Genomic DNA, 19,854 nt, shown 5'->3' on the forward strand with positions numbered 1-19,854 from the left:
AAGCCCGGTGCACAGAATTTGTGCACTCGGGGGAAGGGGTCCCTCAGCCCGGACTGTGCCCTCTCACAGTCCAGGAGCCCTCAGGGGATGTCCAACATGCGGGGAGTGGGCCTAAGCTGGCAGTTGGACATCCTTAGGGCTGCCACAGAGGCGGGAGAGGCTCCTGTCACCGCTGCTGCACTCACCAGCCATGAGCCCAGCTCAGGGCTTCTGGCTGAGTGGTGCTCCCCCTGTGGGAGTGCACTGACCACCAGGGGGCAGCTCCTGCATTGAGCATCTGCCCACTGGTGGTCAGTGCACGTCATAGCGACCAGTCGTTCTGCTGTTTGGTCAATTTGCATATTAGCCTTTTATTATATAGGATGAGTCTCAGATGTTGAACTTGCAACAGCTCAAACTGCCATGAAGTAACACACTTGCCATAATGCTTCCAGTAATTCTCTCTCTGGACCCAGTTTTGGGCCCATCCTCACCCCCAAATCGCCTAGAGTCCCACTCTCCTCCACAGCTCAAAGTTGTCCCAGACCTGAACCCTAAGTACCTTCCATTGCCATTGCCCTCTCCATCTCCACACCCCAAACTCCGATCCTCCTGTCTACAGAACACCCACACACTTTATTCAGCTGTTATTTTTGTACTTCTTTCCCCTCAGCCTTGCACTTCTCCAATCCTCCAGCACCAACTGGGTGTCCAACAATTCAATCCTGACACTACCTGGAGTTAACATCAGATCCCACAAATTAAAGGGCTGTCCCACAAGACTGCCCCACTTCAGATGCCAACTGCAAACGGTGCCCAGGCTACCCACACTTCTTCCTGGCCAACTTCAAATTCAGGGGTTCCTACAACTCCCCCTTAGATTCAATAATTTGCTAGTAGGGCTCACACAACTCAGGAAAACACTTATGTTTACCGATTTTTAATAAGGATATCACTCAGAAACGGCTCAATGGGAGAAATGAATAGAGCAAAGTGTGGGGAGAGGGTGTACTCCCCTCCCAGCATTTCGATGTGTTCACCAACCCAGAAGCTCTCAGAATCTGAATCAAGGTTGTGGAGTTCAATCTCCAGCCATCCCTCCTAGAAGGTCAGGGGATGGGGCCAAAAGTCCCCACTCTCTAATCACTTTGGCCTTTCTGGGGACCTGCTCCATTTTGAGGCCATTTAGCAGTCCCACTGTAAGCCATCTACTCCTATCAGGAAATTCCAAGAATTTTAGGGAAACAGAACAAAAAACACACAAATATTTCTCATACAGCGTACACATTTCCTTCAGTGTTCCAATTCTCAAAATTCTACTTTGTACACTAATCAATTCCCATGAAACTGCCAGTGAATCTGCCACCCAAACAAATTGTTCCTTCAATGCAACTCTGGTGTGAGCTCCAGAGGCCAGGAGTGTCCTGGCCTGTGTCCCAGCTCTGCATTCTCCACCTCAGATCAGAGGGCAGCATGGGCAGCTGGCTATAGTGGTGGGACAAGGTCAGGGGGCTGTGATGCCATTCAGCCTTGGGCACTCTCCCCTCACCCCTCTGGGACAGGGAAACTAACATCCCAGAGGACATGGATTCTTGCCTCTGTGATTGGCCCATCCACAGGATGGTGGCAACAGGCACTCGGCAACTGTTCTGGCTCCCAATACCCAACTGCTGGGATTGTCATGTTGGAAAAGCTTGGCAAGAAAAAGCTCACAGCTCCTCTGGGACAGAAATTACACGTGGAGGCAAAGTTATGTTCACGAGGCTCTGGTTAGGTTCCAAACCTGAATGTCAGCCTTTGGAAACAAGGGCATCCCCAGATTATTGTGAAAAACAGTCAAGATCGCCCAGACTAACACCCCACACCACTTTTGCTGCTTAACCAGTGGCACCTGGCAGCGGCTGGCGTGTATAGATCATACTTATTGCAGGTGAAACAGAAACAGGATTTGCAGGTATCATCCCAGCTCTCCAGGCCACTCAAGGCTGACCAGGAGTCCAGAGACCAGAGCACAGTCCCAGGCCAGGGTGGAAAACAGGGAGCATCAAGGCCATTTGTCTAAGACCAGAGTCTAGTCCTACCAAGTGGCAGACAGGACAGAATGACAGAGATTAGTAACCACATATGGCTGTGTATTTCATACATGACTCTGTACAAAATATTTACACACATTCTTTACAGAATAGTAACCACCTGAAGGTAAAAAGATAATGGTTTCTTCTCATTGACAAGGTGAATCCTGATGTCAGCAAAGCTTATCACACAAATGAACTTGTTCCTTCTTAGGCCACAACTGAAGCAAATGCACTGCTTCCTAGGTTCCAAAAAGCTGTGGCCTTGGGGCCTTGCTCATGTGCACCTCCTTTCCTCTCCCCCATCAATTCCTTCAGTATTATAGACAGGTTCGAGTGCTTGTGGCAGGAGGTGCTGCTGCTGCTGTCCATTTGTAACAAGAGGACAAACTTGCTGAGTGAGAAGACTGGGAATATCTGTCACGTCATCACCTCTGGATCCTGAAAGAATTTCCTTTGTCTTGACATATCTTCCCCTTTCTGGATTAACCCATCCACACCACACTCACCCCAGGTGCGACTCCTGCTATGGAGAATGACCCATCACTGAGCTTTTTTGGTTCTAAAGTGCTGAGCGTAACTTAGTATAGCCGCCTCTCTGAATGTCTCTGGGCTTGCCAGCTGCCTGGCACGCTGCATGCCCTCCACTCTGCACACAGGGGCATACGGGAAGGAGGGGAGGTCTGAGCAGAGGAGCTAGAGTGCTTCTGGCACGTTCACATTAAAACACTTGTCAAGATAGAACAGTGCTGGAGAGAGACCATGAAAATACAAGTACATGGCTGCTTAAGACTATACACCCAATTCTTTAAAGCAAAAGGCACTTTTTTCCAAGCCAGAGCTCGTCTCAAACAGCTGGCGTGGCTCACAGGAAAAGCTTTCCCGGACTGTCCCCTCAGGTTTTAGTGAGGAGTGGCCCGTTCTGGCTCCTGCCACTCTTCAGGCTGCAGTCGGTCCCTTTCTGGGAGCTGAACGTCTCCACTGACATTTCCAACCAGGAAGGAGAGACCCGCTGTTAAGGAGATAAATCAAACCCCCAAAACGAGCCAAGGTAGTGAGTGGGTGTCTACCTGGAATAGACAGGTGATCTGAGGAAAACAGGAAAGGGAGACACAAGGAGGGCACTTTGGGAATGTGGGGCTGTTTACAAACAGCAGCTCTGGCTAATGTGAAATGTTAAACAATTGGGTAAAAAGGAACCCTCACGGTCTTCGAAGCTCATCCTTCCAATGAGAACTATTTTCTTCCAAGAAGGAACTATTATTTTTAAAGCGAGGGTGCTTTATATATTGGGTGTTATATAATTCTAAAAATAGTCATAAAAGTATCTTTTTTAAAGCAACGTTGTGTGGCTTGTGGAAGAGAATAGGTAGCAAAAAAAAAAAAAAAAAAAAAAAAGGCAGACAAGGCAGGCTGGGTGTCTCAGTTGGTTAGAGCATCATCCCGTGCACCAAAGGGGTTACAAGTTCGATTCCCGGTCAGGGCACATACCTAGGTGGCGGGTTTGATCCCCAGTAAAGGCGAGTGAGGGAAGCAACCTATCAATGTTTCTCTCACATCGATGTTTCACTCTTTCTCTCTCCCTAGAGTCAAGGAACATACCTCGGAGTGAGGATTAAAAATAAAAAAGCCCTGCCCTAGCCGGTTTGGCTCAGTGGATAGAGCGTCAGCTTGCAGACCAAAGGGTCCGGGTTTGATTCTGATCAAGGGCACGTACCTTGGTTGCAGGCTTCTCCCCAGCCTGGGCCCTGGTTAGGGTGCATGCAGGAGGCAACCAAGCGATGTGTTTCTCTCACATTGATATTTCTCTGTCTTTCCCTCTCTACCACTCTCGCTAAAAATCAATGGAAAGATATCCTCGGGTGAGGATTTAAAAAAAAACAAAAACGGTAGGCAAAACCAGTCTGTGTCTGGGCCCTACAACTTAACATTCCTTCCTGTTTGTCTGGAAATACTGTGATTTCTAGACTGAAAATCAGTAGGAGTTATCCAGTAACCCAGTTCCCATCTGTCTCTTTGATTTCTGACCAGCTAATAGAGCTGCTCTTAACAAGGGCCAATCTTGTTCCTGGGCTACCTTCTCTGCCCCCTTGCCTTCATTCTACTGTCGGACTTCTTTGGCCAAAGCAGACAGAACAGGAGGAGCTGTGAGGCAGGCATTCAAAGGTCCAGCTTACTTACTACTAGGCAGCAGCCAAAAGGTCCCCAGGGACCAGGCCCAGCAGGTTCCAAAGGCAGCTGGGAGCTAAAAACCCCACTTCCTCCAACACAAGAGGAGGCAGTGGAGAGCACACTCAGAAGCCCACTGTGAGGGAGAAGAGTTCTATGCCCAGGCCCCAAGTGCCCAGTGTCACACAGGTTCTGCTATTGGCCTCTGAAGCAAAGGCAAACCATGGAGTGGCAGGGAAGGGTGGTAGGAATACAAAACCCTTGACAGAAACCCTTTTAATAAAGGACATCCCACCCCTCCCCATCCTTCCATGGAAGGGCGAGACCTTAACGTAATGCCAGAGGAAGAATCTCCTCTGGCATTTAGGGGAACAGCTGCAGCTGAAACTTAGGGGCCCACTCCAGGGCACTTTTCATCATAGCCAGAGCGGCTGCTCCAAGTGCCACTGTCAGCCCCATCACCGCCAGCTTCACAAAGCGGTTGGTCCTTGGTTTGGTCAGGACGTCTTTTGCTCGATTCTCAGTCCGAAGAAGTCCCCGAAACCGCTGCCGCAGCACCATGTCAGGCCTCTGCTGGGTGGATGCCAGCTCAAAGTCTTTGAAGGTAGAGGCTGCCGTTCTGGAGAAAAGGAGACAGGAGAAAGGAAGAATATGAAAGAAACAGAGAAGACAGGAAAGAAAAACTAGATTACATAGGCTGAGGGCAGAGCCATCCACTGCTCAGAAACGCTTCTTGATAAAGACCCATCAAGACTGAAGTAGGGATTCTGCTGGCACAAGCTTAGAACTCTGGAAACATCCCCCAGCCCTGTCCTGACCAGACACCATCTTCCATCACTTCTGCTCACTAACAAACACCTCCCACCCCCAACCAGTGGCTTGGGTCCACTCACTTGTTGGCTTGCTGTTGGGCAGCTGCTTCCCAAGCAAGTCTAGATGGGGGAAACTGAACAAAAAGGTCTCCAGCTCTACTAATCAGCATCTCATAGGGCAGGTCCTGAGGGATCTGGGACAACAGGTGGTGAACCGAGGCCATGTCACAGTCACAATCCAGGACTTCCTCTTCTCGATACAACACGATCTGTGAAGAGCAAGCCTTACATCAGGGACCAGAACATACCAAGTCTTGGCCATGTGCATTTCATTCTCCTTAGAGATGAATTTAAACTGGTGACAGGGTTCACTCCAAATGTTCAGCAAACGCTTGTATCCATCTACGACACAATAATATACATATCTGAGTGCTTTTCCTACTGGGCTGGGTCTTCCTGTGGGAGGCAAACTTCTACCCTAAGATGTGAAAGACTGACCAATTAAATGAAGGAGATTCTTTTAGAAGGAAGAAGAGGAGAGGGATTCCTGGAAGATTCCTGGAGCACTCCAGCACAGAAAATAATGGTTCAAAACCATAGAAAGAATGGTCTTGCTCTCATTAAAGAATAATGAAGAGTGCCTGTAAGTCCACACCTTCACCTCCACCCCACCCCAATGATTCAAGCCCTCTAATAACTGGAGTACCCCCAAACCATCGCAACTTTCTATCATAATACCACACCCCATCTTTTCTTAGACCCAAAGTTGGCAATTTGCACTCATTCCAGAAGATGACAAGAAGAACACAGAATTCAAGTGTGGGGAAGCACTTTAAATGTTCAGAAGAATCCTATATAATAAAAAGCTAATATGTTAATTAGACCAAAGAGCCGGACGACCTTCCGGATGACCTTCTGGACAAAGCTGGGGCTGCAAGGGCTGAGCCCCTTGCACGAATTTCGTGTATCAGGCCTCTAGTCATGTAATAAACAAATCTGTTTATCTTCATTTAACCAACATTTCCCAACCTTAGTGTTACACAGAACATTTTTTCCCCCCATGAGATTCCCCATTACCATTGCACAAAATGGTGTCCAGGCACACCAGCCTGGGAAATGCTGTCTTCTGCATCATTCCATAACCACCAGGTTTCCCTTTAGGGGAAATGATCAAGCTGGATTGGGTGATGTGAACCTAGCTGCTGGCTTATGGCCTGTACCTACCACAGCTGCAAAGTAAATGGGCATCAGAGGGTGGCAGGCCAGGAAGAAGTCGTATAACCGCACCACGTGTCTGAAGTCAGACAGGACGTGCCCAAACCAGGTGATGAGCCAGCTGAGGGCAAAGATGGTCCCGACCTCAGCACTAGAAAGAAGGAAATCCAGATGTTAGGCTCCCTGCTGAGTCATCCCTTCCCTTTTTCTGGGCCCTCTTTGTCCCCAGTGCAATTAGAAGGAAGCATTTGGGAAATACACTTTATGGAAAATTCAGCCACCTAGGAATTCAGCATTTTCTCCTCAAAAAACACAAAGTCCTTAAATTGTACCCCCATCATGATATTAACACTACAATAGGTCCCTGATTGCCTTATTTCACTAGGTGCTCTCCTAATGACCAACAAATGTCTACTACAGGAAAAAAAAAAGTACCTATTTAGAGAAAACTATACCATAATTTTCCTTCTGAGAAAGTCATGCTCTTTTGGGGGGCACAGGTACATATTCTCAGGATTGAAAACAACTGTTAATATTTTAGTTAACATGAGGTGACTGAAACATATTAAGACATAGCTATTATTTGAAAGGAAAAGGTCCTGGCCAGGTTGCTCAGTTGGTTACAGCGTTGTCTCGATACACCGAGGCTGCAGGTTCAATCCCCAGTAATGACACATATAAAAATCAACCAATAAATGCATAAATTAAGTGGAACAACAAAGCGATGTTTCTCTCCCTTTCTAAAAACCAATTAATCCATCAATAAAAATTTTTTAAAAAGTCAGACATTGGCCAAGGACAAATTTCCAACTAAACAGAAGAGAAATATGCCCTAGCTGGTTTGGCTCAGTGGACAGAGCATCAGCCTGGGGACTCAGGGGTCCCGAGTTCGATTCCAGTCAAGGGCACATGCGTGGGTTGCGGGCTCAATCCCTGGTGGGGGGGCATGCAGGAGGCAGCCAATCAATGAGTCCCTCTCATCACTGATGTTTCTCTCTCTCTCCCTCTCCCTTTCTCTCTGAAATAAATAAAAATTAAAAAAAATAAACAGAAGAGAAATGTAAATCATATGAAATTTGCAAAGAAATATTTATTCTCCTTGGTACTTGGTAAATATTACCACCCAGAGATGGCCTTGTCTTTCTTAGCCCTGGATCCTACAGGACTCTGTACTTCTCTTGTGGCAATAACCTCAAAGTCTACGTTGGCATACTTAACGTGTCCACCTACTCCCTCTAGATGTAAACTCCTCAAGGGAATGAGCTGTCACATCTCTTATATAGCCCCAAAAGAGCAGAGCACTCAAAATGTGCTCTAAGACTGTGTACAGAACTGAATTATCCAGATCGCTGGTTAATTAGAAAGAATAATTCAGGCCAGGCCAGCATGGTTCAGTGGTTGACTGTCAGCCTATGAACTGGGAGTTTACGGTTCGATTCCTGGTCAGGGCACATGCCCGGGTTGCGGGCTCGATCCCCAGTGTGGAGCAGCTGATGATTAATGATTCTCTCTCATCATTGATGTTTCTATCTCTCTCCCTCTCCCTTCCTCTCTAAAATCAATAAAAATATATTTTAAATAAAAGCAAACTCTGAAGATCAGTATCTACATATCTCTATCTATCTATATATATAAAAGCCTAAGCAACTGAATGACCGACTGACTGGTTGCTATGATGCGCACTGACCACCAGGGGGGCAGACGCTCAACGCAGGAGCTGCCCCTTGGTGGTCAGTGCGCTCCCACAGCGGGAGTGCCACTCAGCTGTCCAACAGGCACCAGACGCCAGGCTCACGGCTGGCAAGCACAGCTGTGGCAGTAGGCTCAGCGGGCTGGGATGAGCGGGAGCGGCATGGCACCTGGCCTGGGCTTGGGCTCCTCCCTGGCCGCCTGCGGCTTCGTACACTACTATATCCCTTGGGGCATGTCGGACTGCCGGTTTTGGCCTGATCCCTGCAGAGCCAAAACCGGCAGTATGACATCCCTCGAGGGGTCCTGGATTGCGAGAGGGCGCAGGCCAGGCTGAGGGACCCCATTGGTGCATGAATCTGTGCACCGGGCCTCTAGTAAGATAATGAGCTAGACTTGTGAGGAAGAAATAAAGGGTAGAGAAAGTTGAAGGGGTGTGTGTGTATGTGTACACATAAATATAGACACATATATACCTCTGCATGAAGTCATGGAGTTCTGGATTCACCTGGTCAATGATGGGCATTAGATAGTTTAATATATGTTTGGTGTTGTCCATTGTTGGATCCATGAAATCCCTAGAGGGAGACAAATCAATGAATATGATCAGACCAAACACTTAGATAAGGGTAAGAATGGAATGGAGCTAACACCATTAAAAACACTGATTAGAAAATGGCCTGTGGAGTTACCCCCAGGGGGTTTGGGAAGTGATGCCCAGTCTCCTATATCCCTCTGTGCTGGTACCTGAGGTGGTGGGTAGATACTTTTTCTACCAGGGATGTTGCCAGCCTCTCTCCTACCACCAGCAGAAATGTGACCACAATATCATGGTAGCCCTGGTAGTAATGCAGCTGAGGGTTGCGCTCCAAGACGAGGAGGATGATGTCTATCAGTTCTTCCTGGAGCCCTTCTCTCTGTTCTTTTGGCATGCCTAGGATGGGGTGGAGAGATGCACTTAAGTATGGCAAGCAGCCTTGTAACAGAGATTAGCCTTGTAACAGAGATTAGGAATATGGACAGTAATGGATTTTCAGAGAAAGTATTTAATAAAAGAAAATTTGCATCTAGTAACACATTTCTAGATCCACACACATATAGGAAATATGTGACATACAGAAAAGAGCCACCAACTAGCAACCTTACAGTGGGAGCCCAGCCACCTTCTTAACTAAGTCACCACTGTTCACAAGGCCAGAAGTGTGACTATTTGACAGCATGTCCCCCCTTATGTACTGAAAAGAACTCAGCATCACTCCTGTGGTATTCCTATCAAGAGTGTATAAACCGTCCTGGCCAGTTCCTCAGTAGTTAGAGCAGCCTTGGGTAAACTATGGCCCGCGGGCCGGATCCGGCTGTTCTATCCGGTTCTCTTGCTCTCCCCTCCGCTCCTTTACTTTGAATTTATATTAGTTCACACAAACACTCCATCCATGCTTTTGTTCCGGCCCTCCGGTCCAGTTTAAGAACCCATTGTGGCCCTCGAGTCAAAAAGTTTGCCCACTCGAGTTAGAGCATCAGCCCTCAGACTGAAGGGTCTCAGGTTAGATTCTGGGTCAAGGGCATGTACTTTGGTTGGAGGCAACCAGTCAATGTCCCTCCCTCCCTCCCTCCCTCCCTCCCTCTTCCCCTGTCCCCTTCCCTCCCTCCCCTGCCTTCCTCCCTCCCTCCCCTGCCTCCCTTCCTCTCCTGCCTCCCTCCCTCCCTCTCCTGCCTCCCTTACACTTTCTCTCTAAAAATCAATGGAAAAATATCCTCTGGTGAGAATTTAAAAAACACACAAACAAACCAACAAACAAAACACATGAAAGAACGCATCAACCTAAACAGTGAGAAAATACCAAGCTCAAATTAAGGGATTTTTTATAAAATAACTGTCCTATTGCCCAGCCGGCATGGCTCAGTGGTTGAGCGTTGACCTATGGACCAGGAAGTCACGGTTCAATTTCCAGTCAGGGCACATGCCCCAGTTGCGGGCTCAACCCTCAGTGTGGGGTGTGCAGAGGCAGCCAATCAATGATTCTCTATCATCACTGATGTTTCTATCTCTCTCTCCTTCTCCCTTTCTCTCTGAAATCAATAAATAACTGGCCTGTCATAAAATATAAACTATTCCAGGTTAAATGAGGCTAAAGAGATATGATGCCTGAATGGGAAATGCATGAATTTGTGTTTCCTTTTCCTATAAAGGACATAACTGATATAAATGATGAAATCTGAATAAAATCTGTAGATTAGACAGCAGTATTTTTTAATGTTGTTACTGATTTTGATAAACGTACTGCGATTATATATGTGCCTTGTTTTTTAGGAACTACACCCTGAAATATTTAGGAACAAAGGGACACCATGTCTGTAATTCATTCTTAAATAATTCAGAAAGAAACTTAAGTGTGTGTGAGCCCACTGTATGGGAGAACATATTTGGCAATGATGCATCTGATAAAGGGTTAATATCCAAAATATATAAGGAATTCATACAACTTAACGAAAGGAAGACAAACAATCCAATTAAAAAATGGGCAAAGGACCTAAATAGGTATTTCTCCAAAGCGGACATAGAGATGGCAAGAGTCATTATGAAAAAATGCTCAAAGTCACTGATCATCAGAGATGCAAATTAAAAAAACAATGAGTTATCACCTCACTCCTGTCAGAATAGCTACCATCAACAAATCAATAAATGACAAGTGTTGGCGAGTGGAAATGCAGACTGGTGCAGCCATTATGGAAAAACAGTATGGAATTTGCTCAAAAAATTAAATATGGAACTGCCAATTCACCCAGTGATCCCACTTCTAGGAATATATTCTAAGAAATGTGAAATACCAATCAGAAAGAATGGATGCACCCCTATGTTCATAACAGCACAATTTATAATAGCTAAGATCTGGAAACAGCCCAAGTGCCCGTCAGCAGATGAGTGGATAAAAAAGCTGTGGTACATTTATACCATGGAATACCATGCAGCAGTAAAAAAGAATCTCTTACCCTTTGAGACAGCATGAAGGGACCTGGAGAGTATCATGCTAAGTGAAATAAGTCAGTCAAAGACAAGTATCACATGGTCTCACTCATATGTGGAATCTAATTAACAAAATAAACTGATGAATGGAGTGGATCCAGAGACATGGAAACATGGAACAGAGTGTGGAATCTCAGAAGTTGGGGGAGGGTAGGTGGGTGGGAGGTAATCAACCAAAGATCTTGTATTCATATATGCATAACCCATGAACACAGACAATTGGGTGCTGAAGGCCTGGGGTGGGGGTGGGGGATTGGAGGCTGGAGGGGGTCAATGGGGGAAAAAAAGGGGACATATGTAATACCTTCAACAATAAAGAATTATTAAAAAAAAAAAGAAAAAGAACTTATATGTATGAATATGGAGAAAGAGAGAAAGCAAATATAATAAAATATTAACATATAAGAAAATTGGGTAAAAGGTATATGGGAAATTGTCCTATTTTTGTAACTTTCTGTAGGTATGAAATCATATAAAAACAAAAAAGACTTAATTGCATGTTTCCTACTAAAGCAAACTAAATATAGGAAATGTTGATCTCCTTGCTCCAAAGATATGGCTGGAAAAAGGGAGCCTTCTTGGGAGCTCTGAAAATGCAGCTGGTTCTGGCAGTGGGCAGTGTGGTTCCTTAGCTCATCTGACTTTTAGTATAAAAAGACCAAATCTTGACCTTGTGAACTGCTTTAGAAGAACGGCACACAGCCTAGTTTTCCTACACCATTAGCTTTGTCAGTTAAAAAGATACTATGAGACAAAACAGCTAATATAAGGGCCCAGAATAAACTGAATGAAAGGTTTAAGGTGAAAGCAAACCTCATCTCTTGCCTATATTTACCCCACCCCTTTCAAAAGGGAACATTGTAAAAGATAAATAAAAAAGAAAACGGCCCTAACCGGTTTGGCTCAGTGGATAGAGCGTCTGCCTGCGGACTGAAGGGTCCCAGGTTCGATTCCGGTCAAGGGCATGTACCTGGGTTGCGGGCACATCCCCAGTAGGGGGCGTGCAGGAGGCAGCCAATCGATGTCTCTCTCTTATCGCTGTTTCTAACTCTCTATCCCTCTCTCTTCCTCTCTGTAAAAAATCAATAAAATATATTAAAAAAAAAAAAAAAAAAAGAAAACGAAGTAAATCAGGTACTATGAATAGGTAAAGTCATCCTATCTAATACAGAGGAAATATGCAAATTGACCATCACTCTGAGATGACCAAGCCAATCAGGAGGGAATATGCAAATTAACATGACAAAGTTGGTAGTGGCTGGAGCTGGGACGCAAGCGTCCCCCCCTGGCCGCAAGTAGGCCCCCACTGGCTGCTCCGGGCCTGGGGGAGATGGAGAAGTCAGGCACCAGTGCCTGAGGCTGGCTGTGGCCCGGGAGATGAAGAAGCTGCGTGCCCCATGATCCCAGGCCGCTGCCAGCCGGAGAAGCTGCCCACAATGCATCCCAGGGGAGACGTAAAAGCCGCCCGCCTGCAGTCTTGGTGCCAGCGCCTGCGGCTGGCTGTGGCCCAGGAGACAGAGAAGCCACCCGCCCCGAGGTCCCAGGCTGCAGCCACCCGGAGAAGCTGCCAGCCCTGTGGTCCAGGGCACCAGCGCCTGCGGTCCAGGAGATAGGTTCCCTCTTCTCCCACTACAGTCATTACTCCAATATTCCCCTTCCGAATTTCTCTCTGCTGCCCCAACCCAACTCCACTTTTCATCTGAAGGATAGGGAACAGGGAGAGCAGTGTTAAAAGCTTACATTTTTAAGCAGGTAAGGTTGGTACTTAAACATATAAATGGAAAACTAGAGTCCTTAAGGTAACAAAGGCTAGAAAGGGAGGGGACAGGGACAGGGCAAGACATAGTGTATCCAGCAATCCATGTGGGGACTGAAAACTTTGCAATGATGACAGTGAGGATATGAATCAACTATAATAGTTGACAGGGACAATTCTTCCATCTTTGAAAATATCAAGTCTGTTTAAATAGATTTTCATCTGCATAATATAACACATTCTAATGAGACCACCGCCACCAATGTGGTCAGTGTTGTGCTGGTAAATGTTTAACAACTGGCTCTCAATCAAAGAAAACAAAACCCTGATTTACACTATCGGCCAACTTCTGTGGCATAAATTCTCCATCCATGGCTGATTTCAGCTGCTAATGTGATGCCACTAAATGCAGAGCTGAGGAGAAACGTGCAGTAATACACTACTATATTCCACCAGAAAGACCCAAAAGATATAAATAATGTCAAGAGCCAGAACAGTAAGGTGTAGTAAATAACTGAGGAGTGATGAATTTAGAGTATGTATTACCTTTGGTTTTAATGTATTCACTTTTAAGATTATATAATTTAATGTTTTTTAAAAAATATATATATTTTATTGATTTTTTTACAGAGAGGAAGGGAGAGGGATAGAGAGCTAGAAATGTCGATGAGAGAGAAACATCAATCAGCTGCCTCCTGCACATCTCCCACTGGGGATGTGCCCGCAACCAAGGTACACGCCCTTGACCGGAATCGAACCTGGGACCTTTCAGTCCGCAGGCTGACGCTCTATCCACTGAGCCAAACCGGTTAGGGCTATATAATTTAATTTTTAATAATGAACATTTTTAACAACCAGCTTACAAAACTCCTGAAAATTTGTGAGCCAGTAAGAGCAGGCTCCAGCACAATACTGAGTGGAGTATAATGGTTAAAGGGCATGGCTCATGGATTTGAAACGAGACTCGGCCACTTTCAGGTTTTACTGGACAAGTTACCTGATTTCTCTATACCTCAGTGTTCTCATTTGTGTAATTATAATACCTACTGTATAGAGTTATTGCAAAGATAAAATGAAATCTGTGTATGACACAGCACAGTACCTGAAATAGTTCAATTTGTTATAAACTGTTACTACCTCAAAACGTTGTTGACAAAATTACTCATGCTGAAAGAATGAAATTTTATTCATGAGAAAAAAACCTTATTTTGTGATCTACATGGAGACAGTCAGTTTTGCTTCCTAGGCAGTAGATGGTAATCTACTACTAGAAACTGAAAGGGGAAAAATGACCTCAATCAACATGATTGAGGCAATGTATTATTAGCTGGATCATAAAGCAGAGAGGATGCCATACATTCTGGGATACATCTGCAGTAAGAGGCTTCACCTCAGGTATTAATTCTGATCAACTAAGCATCAGACTTAAGATGAATGGTGAGAAGGATTCTGAGGCTGCTTCTAGACTTAGAAGGAATAGAACTTTAATACATAAGCAACAGTTACTATGGTTAATGATAGCGAGAAAAAACACACCATGATCTATACCAGTGGTCGGCAAACTCATTAGTCAACAGAGCCAAATATCAACAGTACAACGATTGAAATTTCTCTTTTTTTAATTTAATAAATCTTTTTTTTTTCAATATATTTTTTTTTCAAATTTTTATTAAGGTATTATATGTGTACATATCTTACCATTGCCCCCCACCCCCTCCCCATAAATATATTTTTTATTGATTTTTTTACAGAGAGGAAGGGAGAGGGATAGAGAGCTAGAAACATCGATGAGAGAGAAACATCGATCAGCTGCCTCCTGCACACCCCCTACTGGGGACGTGCCTGCAACCAAGGTACATGCCCTTGACCGGAATCGAACCTGGGACCTTTCAGTCCGCAGGCCGACGCTCTATCCACTGAGCCAAACCGGTTTTGGCTTAATAAATCTTTAATGTTCAGATTATTACAATTGTTTCTCCTTTTCCCCCCCATAGCTCCCCTCCACCCAGTTCCCACCCCACCCTTTGCCCTTACCTCCCCCCACACGGTCCTCATCCATAGGTGTACGATTTTTGTCCAGTCTCTTCCTGCATCCCCCATACCTCTTGCCCCCTGAGAATTATCAGTCCACTCCCTTTCTATGCCCCTGATTCTATTATATTCACCAGTTTATTCTGTTCCTCAGATTTTTAATTCACTTGATTTTTAGGTTCACTTGTTGATAGATATGTATTTGTTGTTCATAATTTTTATCTTTACCTTTTTCTTCTTCTTCTTCTTCTTAAAGAATACCTTTCAGCATTTCATATAATACTGGTTTGGTGGTGATGAACTCCTTCAGCTTTTTCTTATCTGTGAAGCTCTTTATCTGCCCTTCAATTCTGAATGATAGCTTTGCTGGGTAGAGTAATCTTGGTTGTAGGTTCTTGCTATTCATCACTTTGAATATCTTTTGCCACTCCCGTCTGGCCTGCATAGTTTCTGTTGAGAAATCAGCTGACAATCGTATGGGTGCTCCCTTGTAGGTAATTAACTGTTTTTCTCTTGCTGCTTTTAATATTCTCTCGTTGTCTTTTGCTCTTGGCATTTTAATTATGATGTGTCCTGGTGTGGTCCTCTTTGGATTCCTTTTGTTTGGGGTTCTGTGCGCTTCCTGGACTTGTAAGTCTATTTCTTTCATCAGGTGGGGGAAGTTTTCTGTCATTCTTTCTTCAAATAGGTTTTCAGTATCTTGCTCTCTCTCTTCTTCTGGCACCCCCATAATTCTGATGTTGGTACACTTGAAGTTGTCCCAGAGACTTCTTACACTATCTTCAACTTTTTGGATTCTTTTTTCTTTTTTTTGCTTTTCCGGTGGAGTGTTTTTTGCTTCTTTGTATTTCAAATCTTTGACTTGATTCTTGTGTTCCTCTAGTCTGCTGTTGGGTCTCTGTATAGTATTTTTTATTTCAGTCAGTGTATGTTTAATTTCTAGTTGGTCCTTTTTCATATCTTCGAGGGTCTCGTTATATTTATTGGCCTTTTCTAGGATATTCTTGAAAAGCCTTATAACCGTGGTTTTGAATTCTATATCCAGTCATTTGTTTTCCTCCATTTCTTTCATTTGTGATCTGTTTCTTCGACTCCCCATTTTTCACTGCTTCCCTGAGTTGGTAGGGTAGCTTTGTGTGCTAGGTTTCCAATATGGTCCAGTGGGTCGGACTCCCCAGTTAACCTGAGGTGGACACTCTTGGTGCACCTCTTTGTACAGCCTTGTTGTAGTTAAGTTTTGATTGTTGTTGGTATCACTGGGAGGAATTGACCTGCAGGCCAGTTGGCTGTGAGGATCAGCTGTGTCTACACTGGAAGATTTTCGGTGCTGGAGACAGCCTTATAGGATTAGCCTTGCCAGATTGCAAAAGCCTCTGAGTTCAGCTTGGAAGGGGTGGAGTCTCAGGGCGGAGCAGACAGTCTTGGCTTCCCATCAGCCCTGCCCTTGCGCGCGAGTCTCCAGACCTCTGCCTTCTGCGGTTCCCGAGTTTCTGCCTTACAGTACAGATTTCCCCTGTAAGAGCATGGGTACCCAGGGGCTCGCCCGGAACTGGGGTTCAGTGCAGTCAGGAGCTTCCGACTCCCTTCCGCTAGGGATAGCCTGTGGTAACCTCCGCAGTCTTTGTGCGCACTCGCGCCTCCAGACCCCTGACGCCGCAGCTCCCCTGAGTCTCTGAGTCTCCGTGTGCCTTTCTCTCTACCTGACAGTCCAAACTCCCCCTGTATGTGTCTGGGTCCACAGGGTTTCGCCCGGAACTGAGGTTCAGTGCAGTCGGAACTGGGGTTCAGTGCAGTCGGGGGGCTTCCTTCCCCCTCCCGCCAGAGAAAGCCAGCCAGGCACTCCGCCGCCCTTCCTCTCTGCGCGCGCGTCTCAGTACCTCGGAGCTCCTTGCCGCTCCTTCTCTGTGAGCTTTCCTCTTTCCTTCTAGTTGTAGAATTTCCACTCAGCCAGCTTTCCTGTGGTTCTGGATGGTGTCCGTTCTGTCTTTCAGCTGTAGTTTTGAAATTGTTGTGCGGGGCAGCAGTTTAGGTGTTTACCTATGCTGCCATCTTGGTTTCCCTGAAATTTCTTTTGAGAGCCGAAAACTGACTTCTGCGCATGGGCCACGAAGTTTCAATTGCACTGTACGTGTGCGCCTGCACGTGGTATTTTGTGGAAGAGCCACACTCAAAGGGCCAAAGAGCCGCATGTTGCTTGCGAGCCGCAGTTTCCTGACCACTGATCTATACTAATAAAAGGGTAATATGCTAATTAGACTGGACATCTTCTGGGCAAACATCTGCACGTCCTTCCTGACAAAGCCAGTCCTGGGCGAAGCTGCCTGCTGGCAGTTCCGGGCACCAGCACCTGTGGCTGGCTGTGGCCTGGGAGATGCCCACCCCACGTTCCCAGGCGCCAGTGCCTGTGGCTGTGGCCCGGGCGAAGCCACCTGTCCACCATCCCCTGCGGCTGCAGCCGGCCCGGGCGAAGCCAGCCCGGGTCCTGGGTGCCTATGGTTGACCAGAGGGAGGGAAGCCCAGGTCCTGGGTGCCTGTGGCCAGCTGGAGGAGGGAATCCTGAATCCTAGGGGCGGGGCTGAGGCAGAGGTGGTTAGGGGCAATCAAGCCAACAGGGGAGCAGTTAGGGACGATTAGGCTGTCAGGCAGAAGCTGTTAGGGGCAATCAGGCAGGCAGGTGAGCAGTTAGAGGAGCCAGCAGTTCTGGATTGTGAGCGGGATGTCCGACTGCCGGTTATCCCCCGAAGGGTCCCAGATTGGAGAGGGTGCAGGCCGGGCTGAGGGACACCCCTCCCTCTATCCCATGCACGAATTTTGTGCACCAGGCCACTAGTAAAAGTAATAATAGAAAACATTAAACCCTGTTTGAATTTTCAATATAGGAGTACTAAGCTAAGCTAAGCTAAGAACATGAATGCAAAAAGAATATGAAACCACATGGAAAGTTCAGCGTACAAAAAGAAAACCATAGGCTGATGTTACATAAAAAGAAAAGGATAAAGGGTTCCTAGGGGAAAAATATGGGAGGCATCTGTACTAGGTGGTCTCATCCAAAGCAGCAGGAGAGGGAGACCCTGACCGCCCCACCTAACCTGTGTACCAGCCCCAACCTCTTTCAGCAGCTCTTGCTCACAAGCTACTGATCTCAGCCCACGCTGCAGACTTTCCTAAAACCTCTCAAAGGTCCACAAACCCTAATTAAGCAGCCACTGACCTCGGTATGCTCTGTCCCTCTTGCTAAGCGGGTTCTGGCACTAGTGACAGCCAGCATCAGTTTGCAGCATCTCTTAGGTACCTCCAAGTCCAGCATACGCAGCTACCAACCACAGATCACTTTATAGCTACTACCAGGTAACCCTGGACTGAGCACAGGCAGTGGCAGACTTCAGCCTGTGCCAGAGCTCCTCCCAAGAGGCCCCAGAATCAATACACCAGTGGCCAGCTTCAGACCACCTAAGAGCACCACCCAATTAGCTCCACAAATGACACACCCAAAGAGTGGATTTGGCAGGCACCAGAGCCACATTAAACTGAATCCTGCTCTGTGGGGTCAGCCCCTGCACAATAGCTCATCTGCTATACTCATGGTCAGTCCTCATAGGCAGTCAGCCTGAGGATCAATCCCACCCACTGATGTGCTAACAGTAGTCAAGGGCCAACTACAACAGAGGGACACACTCAACTGACAAAAGGGACACCACTGGAGCACCTGGCTCAGGTGACCAGGGAGTCTGAACCTTGGGCCCCATGGGGCACTACTATATAAGGCCACTCACTCTCCAAGACTGGGAGATGTAACAAAATCTTCCTAATACAGAGAAACAAACAGAGAGAAGCAGCCAAAATGAAGAAACAGAAACAGCTTATCTCATAAAGAGGGAATATGCAAATTGACCATCACACCATCACAAAGATGGTGGTGCACACAGCAGAGGCAGGGTTTCCGTAACACAAGATGACTGCACCCACAGCGGAGGCCAAGCTCCCGTAACGAGCCTTAAGGAGCAATCAGCAGGGACTTGAGGCTGTATGGCATTAGTTCTTCCCATCATCCCTGCTGGCCGGGGCAGGGGACCTAAGTCCACGCCCCCTACCCAGTGGGACTTGACAGGGGACCTCAGGCTGCTCCCCCAGCCCCAATGCCACGGGACCTGAGGCTGCACCCTCCACCCAACAGGGCTTGACGGGAGACCTGAGGCTGCGCCCCCCCCACGTGGTGGGGCTTGATGGGGGATCTCAAGGCACACTCCCCGCCCGGTGGGGCTTGACGGGGGACCTCAGGCCACGCCCCCACGCCGGTGCCGGGCCAGGGGACTTCAGGCCATGCCCTCTGTCCCGGCACCAGGTTGGGGGACCTGAGGGTGTGCTGGGGGGACCTGAGGCTGCACCCCTCGCCCAGTGTGGGGCCAGGGGACCTGAGGCTGTGTCCCCTGCCCGGTGGGGCTTGACGGCGGCCCTGAGGCTGCACCCCCCCACCTGGTGGGGCTTGACAGGGGTGGGTCTGGATCTCGCCCAATGGGGGTGGGGCCGGCTGGGTCTGGGTCTCATGCAATTTTGGGGCTCCACAGTTGGGCAGGGACTTGACTCTGGGTCCTGTGGTGCGCCCCAGACTCTGACAGGAGGAAGATTTTCATATGCATTTTACTAATTTTCTTTCATCTCTGACACTTCTATTATAGAGAAAGGGCAAATAGCAATATTAAAATATTTTCTCTAATCAATCCCCTTTTAATGTGCACAAATTTCATGCACTGGGCCACTAGTATCCTAAATGAAAGAACAGGACAAAACCCCAGAAAAAAAAACACCTAAATAAAATGAAGGCAAACAATCTACCAGATACAGAGTTCAAAACACTGGTTATAAGGATGCTCAATAACTTAGGGAAACAATAGATGAATTCCGTGAGAACTTCACAAAGAGATAAAAACCATAAAAAAGAACCAGTCAAAAGTGAAGAATTAGATGGAATCAACAGCAGACTAGATGAAGCAGAGAATCAAATCAGTGATTTGGAAAACAAGTAGAAAACACCCAATCAGAAGAGAGAAAAAAAAATTTTTTTTTAATGAGTTCAACCATAACAACATTCATACCATAGGGGTACCA

The 19,854-nt window shown here is 46.7% G+C and overlaps 1 protein-coding gene across 1 annotated transcript in view; it reads right to left on the minus strand.

Annotated features, from left to right (window-relative positions):
* Window positions 1-2,090: 2,090 nt before the first annotated feature.
* TBC1D20 (TBC1 domain family member 20) overlaps window positions 2,091-19,854 on the minus strand; it is a 39,081-nt gene continuing 21,317 nt past the window's right edge. Inside the window, exons 4-8 of the mRNA XM_080686310.1 lie at window positions 8,684-8,870; window positions 8,413-8,514; window positions 6,257-6,398; window positions 5,114-5,301; window positions 2,091-4,839 (exon numbers count right to left, since the gene is read on the minus strand). Coding sequence (XP_080542436.1) covers window positions 4,584-4,839; window positions 5,114-5,301; window positions 6,257-6,398; window positions 8,413-8,514; window positions 8,684-8,870 — 875 coding nt within the window. The 3' untranslated portion in view covers window positions 2,091-4,583. The remainder of the gene's footprint in view (window positions 4,840-5,113; window positions 5,302-6,256; window positions 6,399-8,412; window positions 8,515-8,683; window positions 8,871-19,854) is intronic.

This window comes from Plecotus auritus (genome assembly GCF_963455305.1).
Source record: "Plecotus auritus genome assembly, chromosome: 8".
In the NCBI taxonomy this organism is placed as follows: domain Eukaryota; kingdom Metazoa; phylum Chordata; class Mammalia; order Chiroptera; family Vespertilionidae; genus Plecotus; species Plecotus auritus.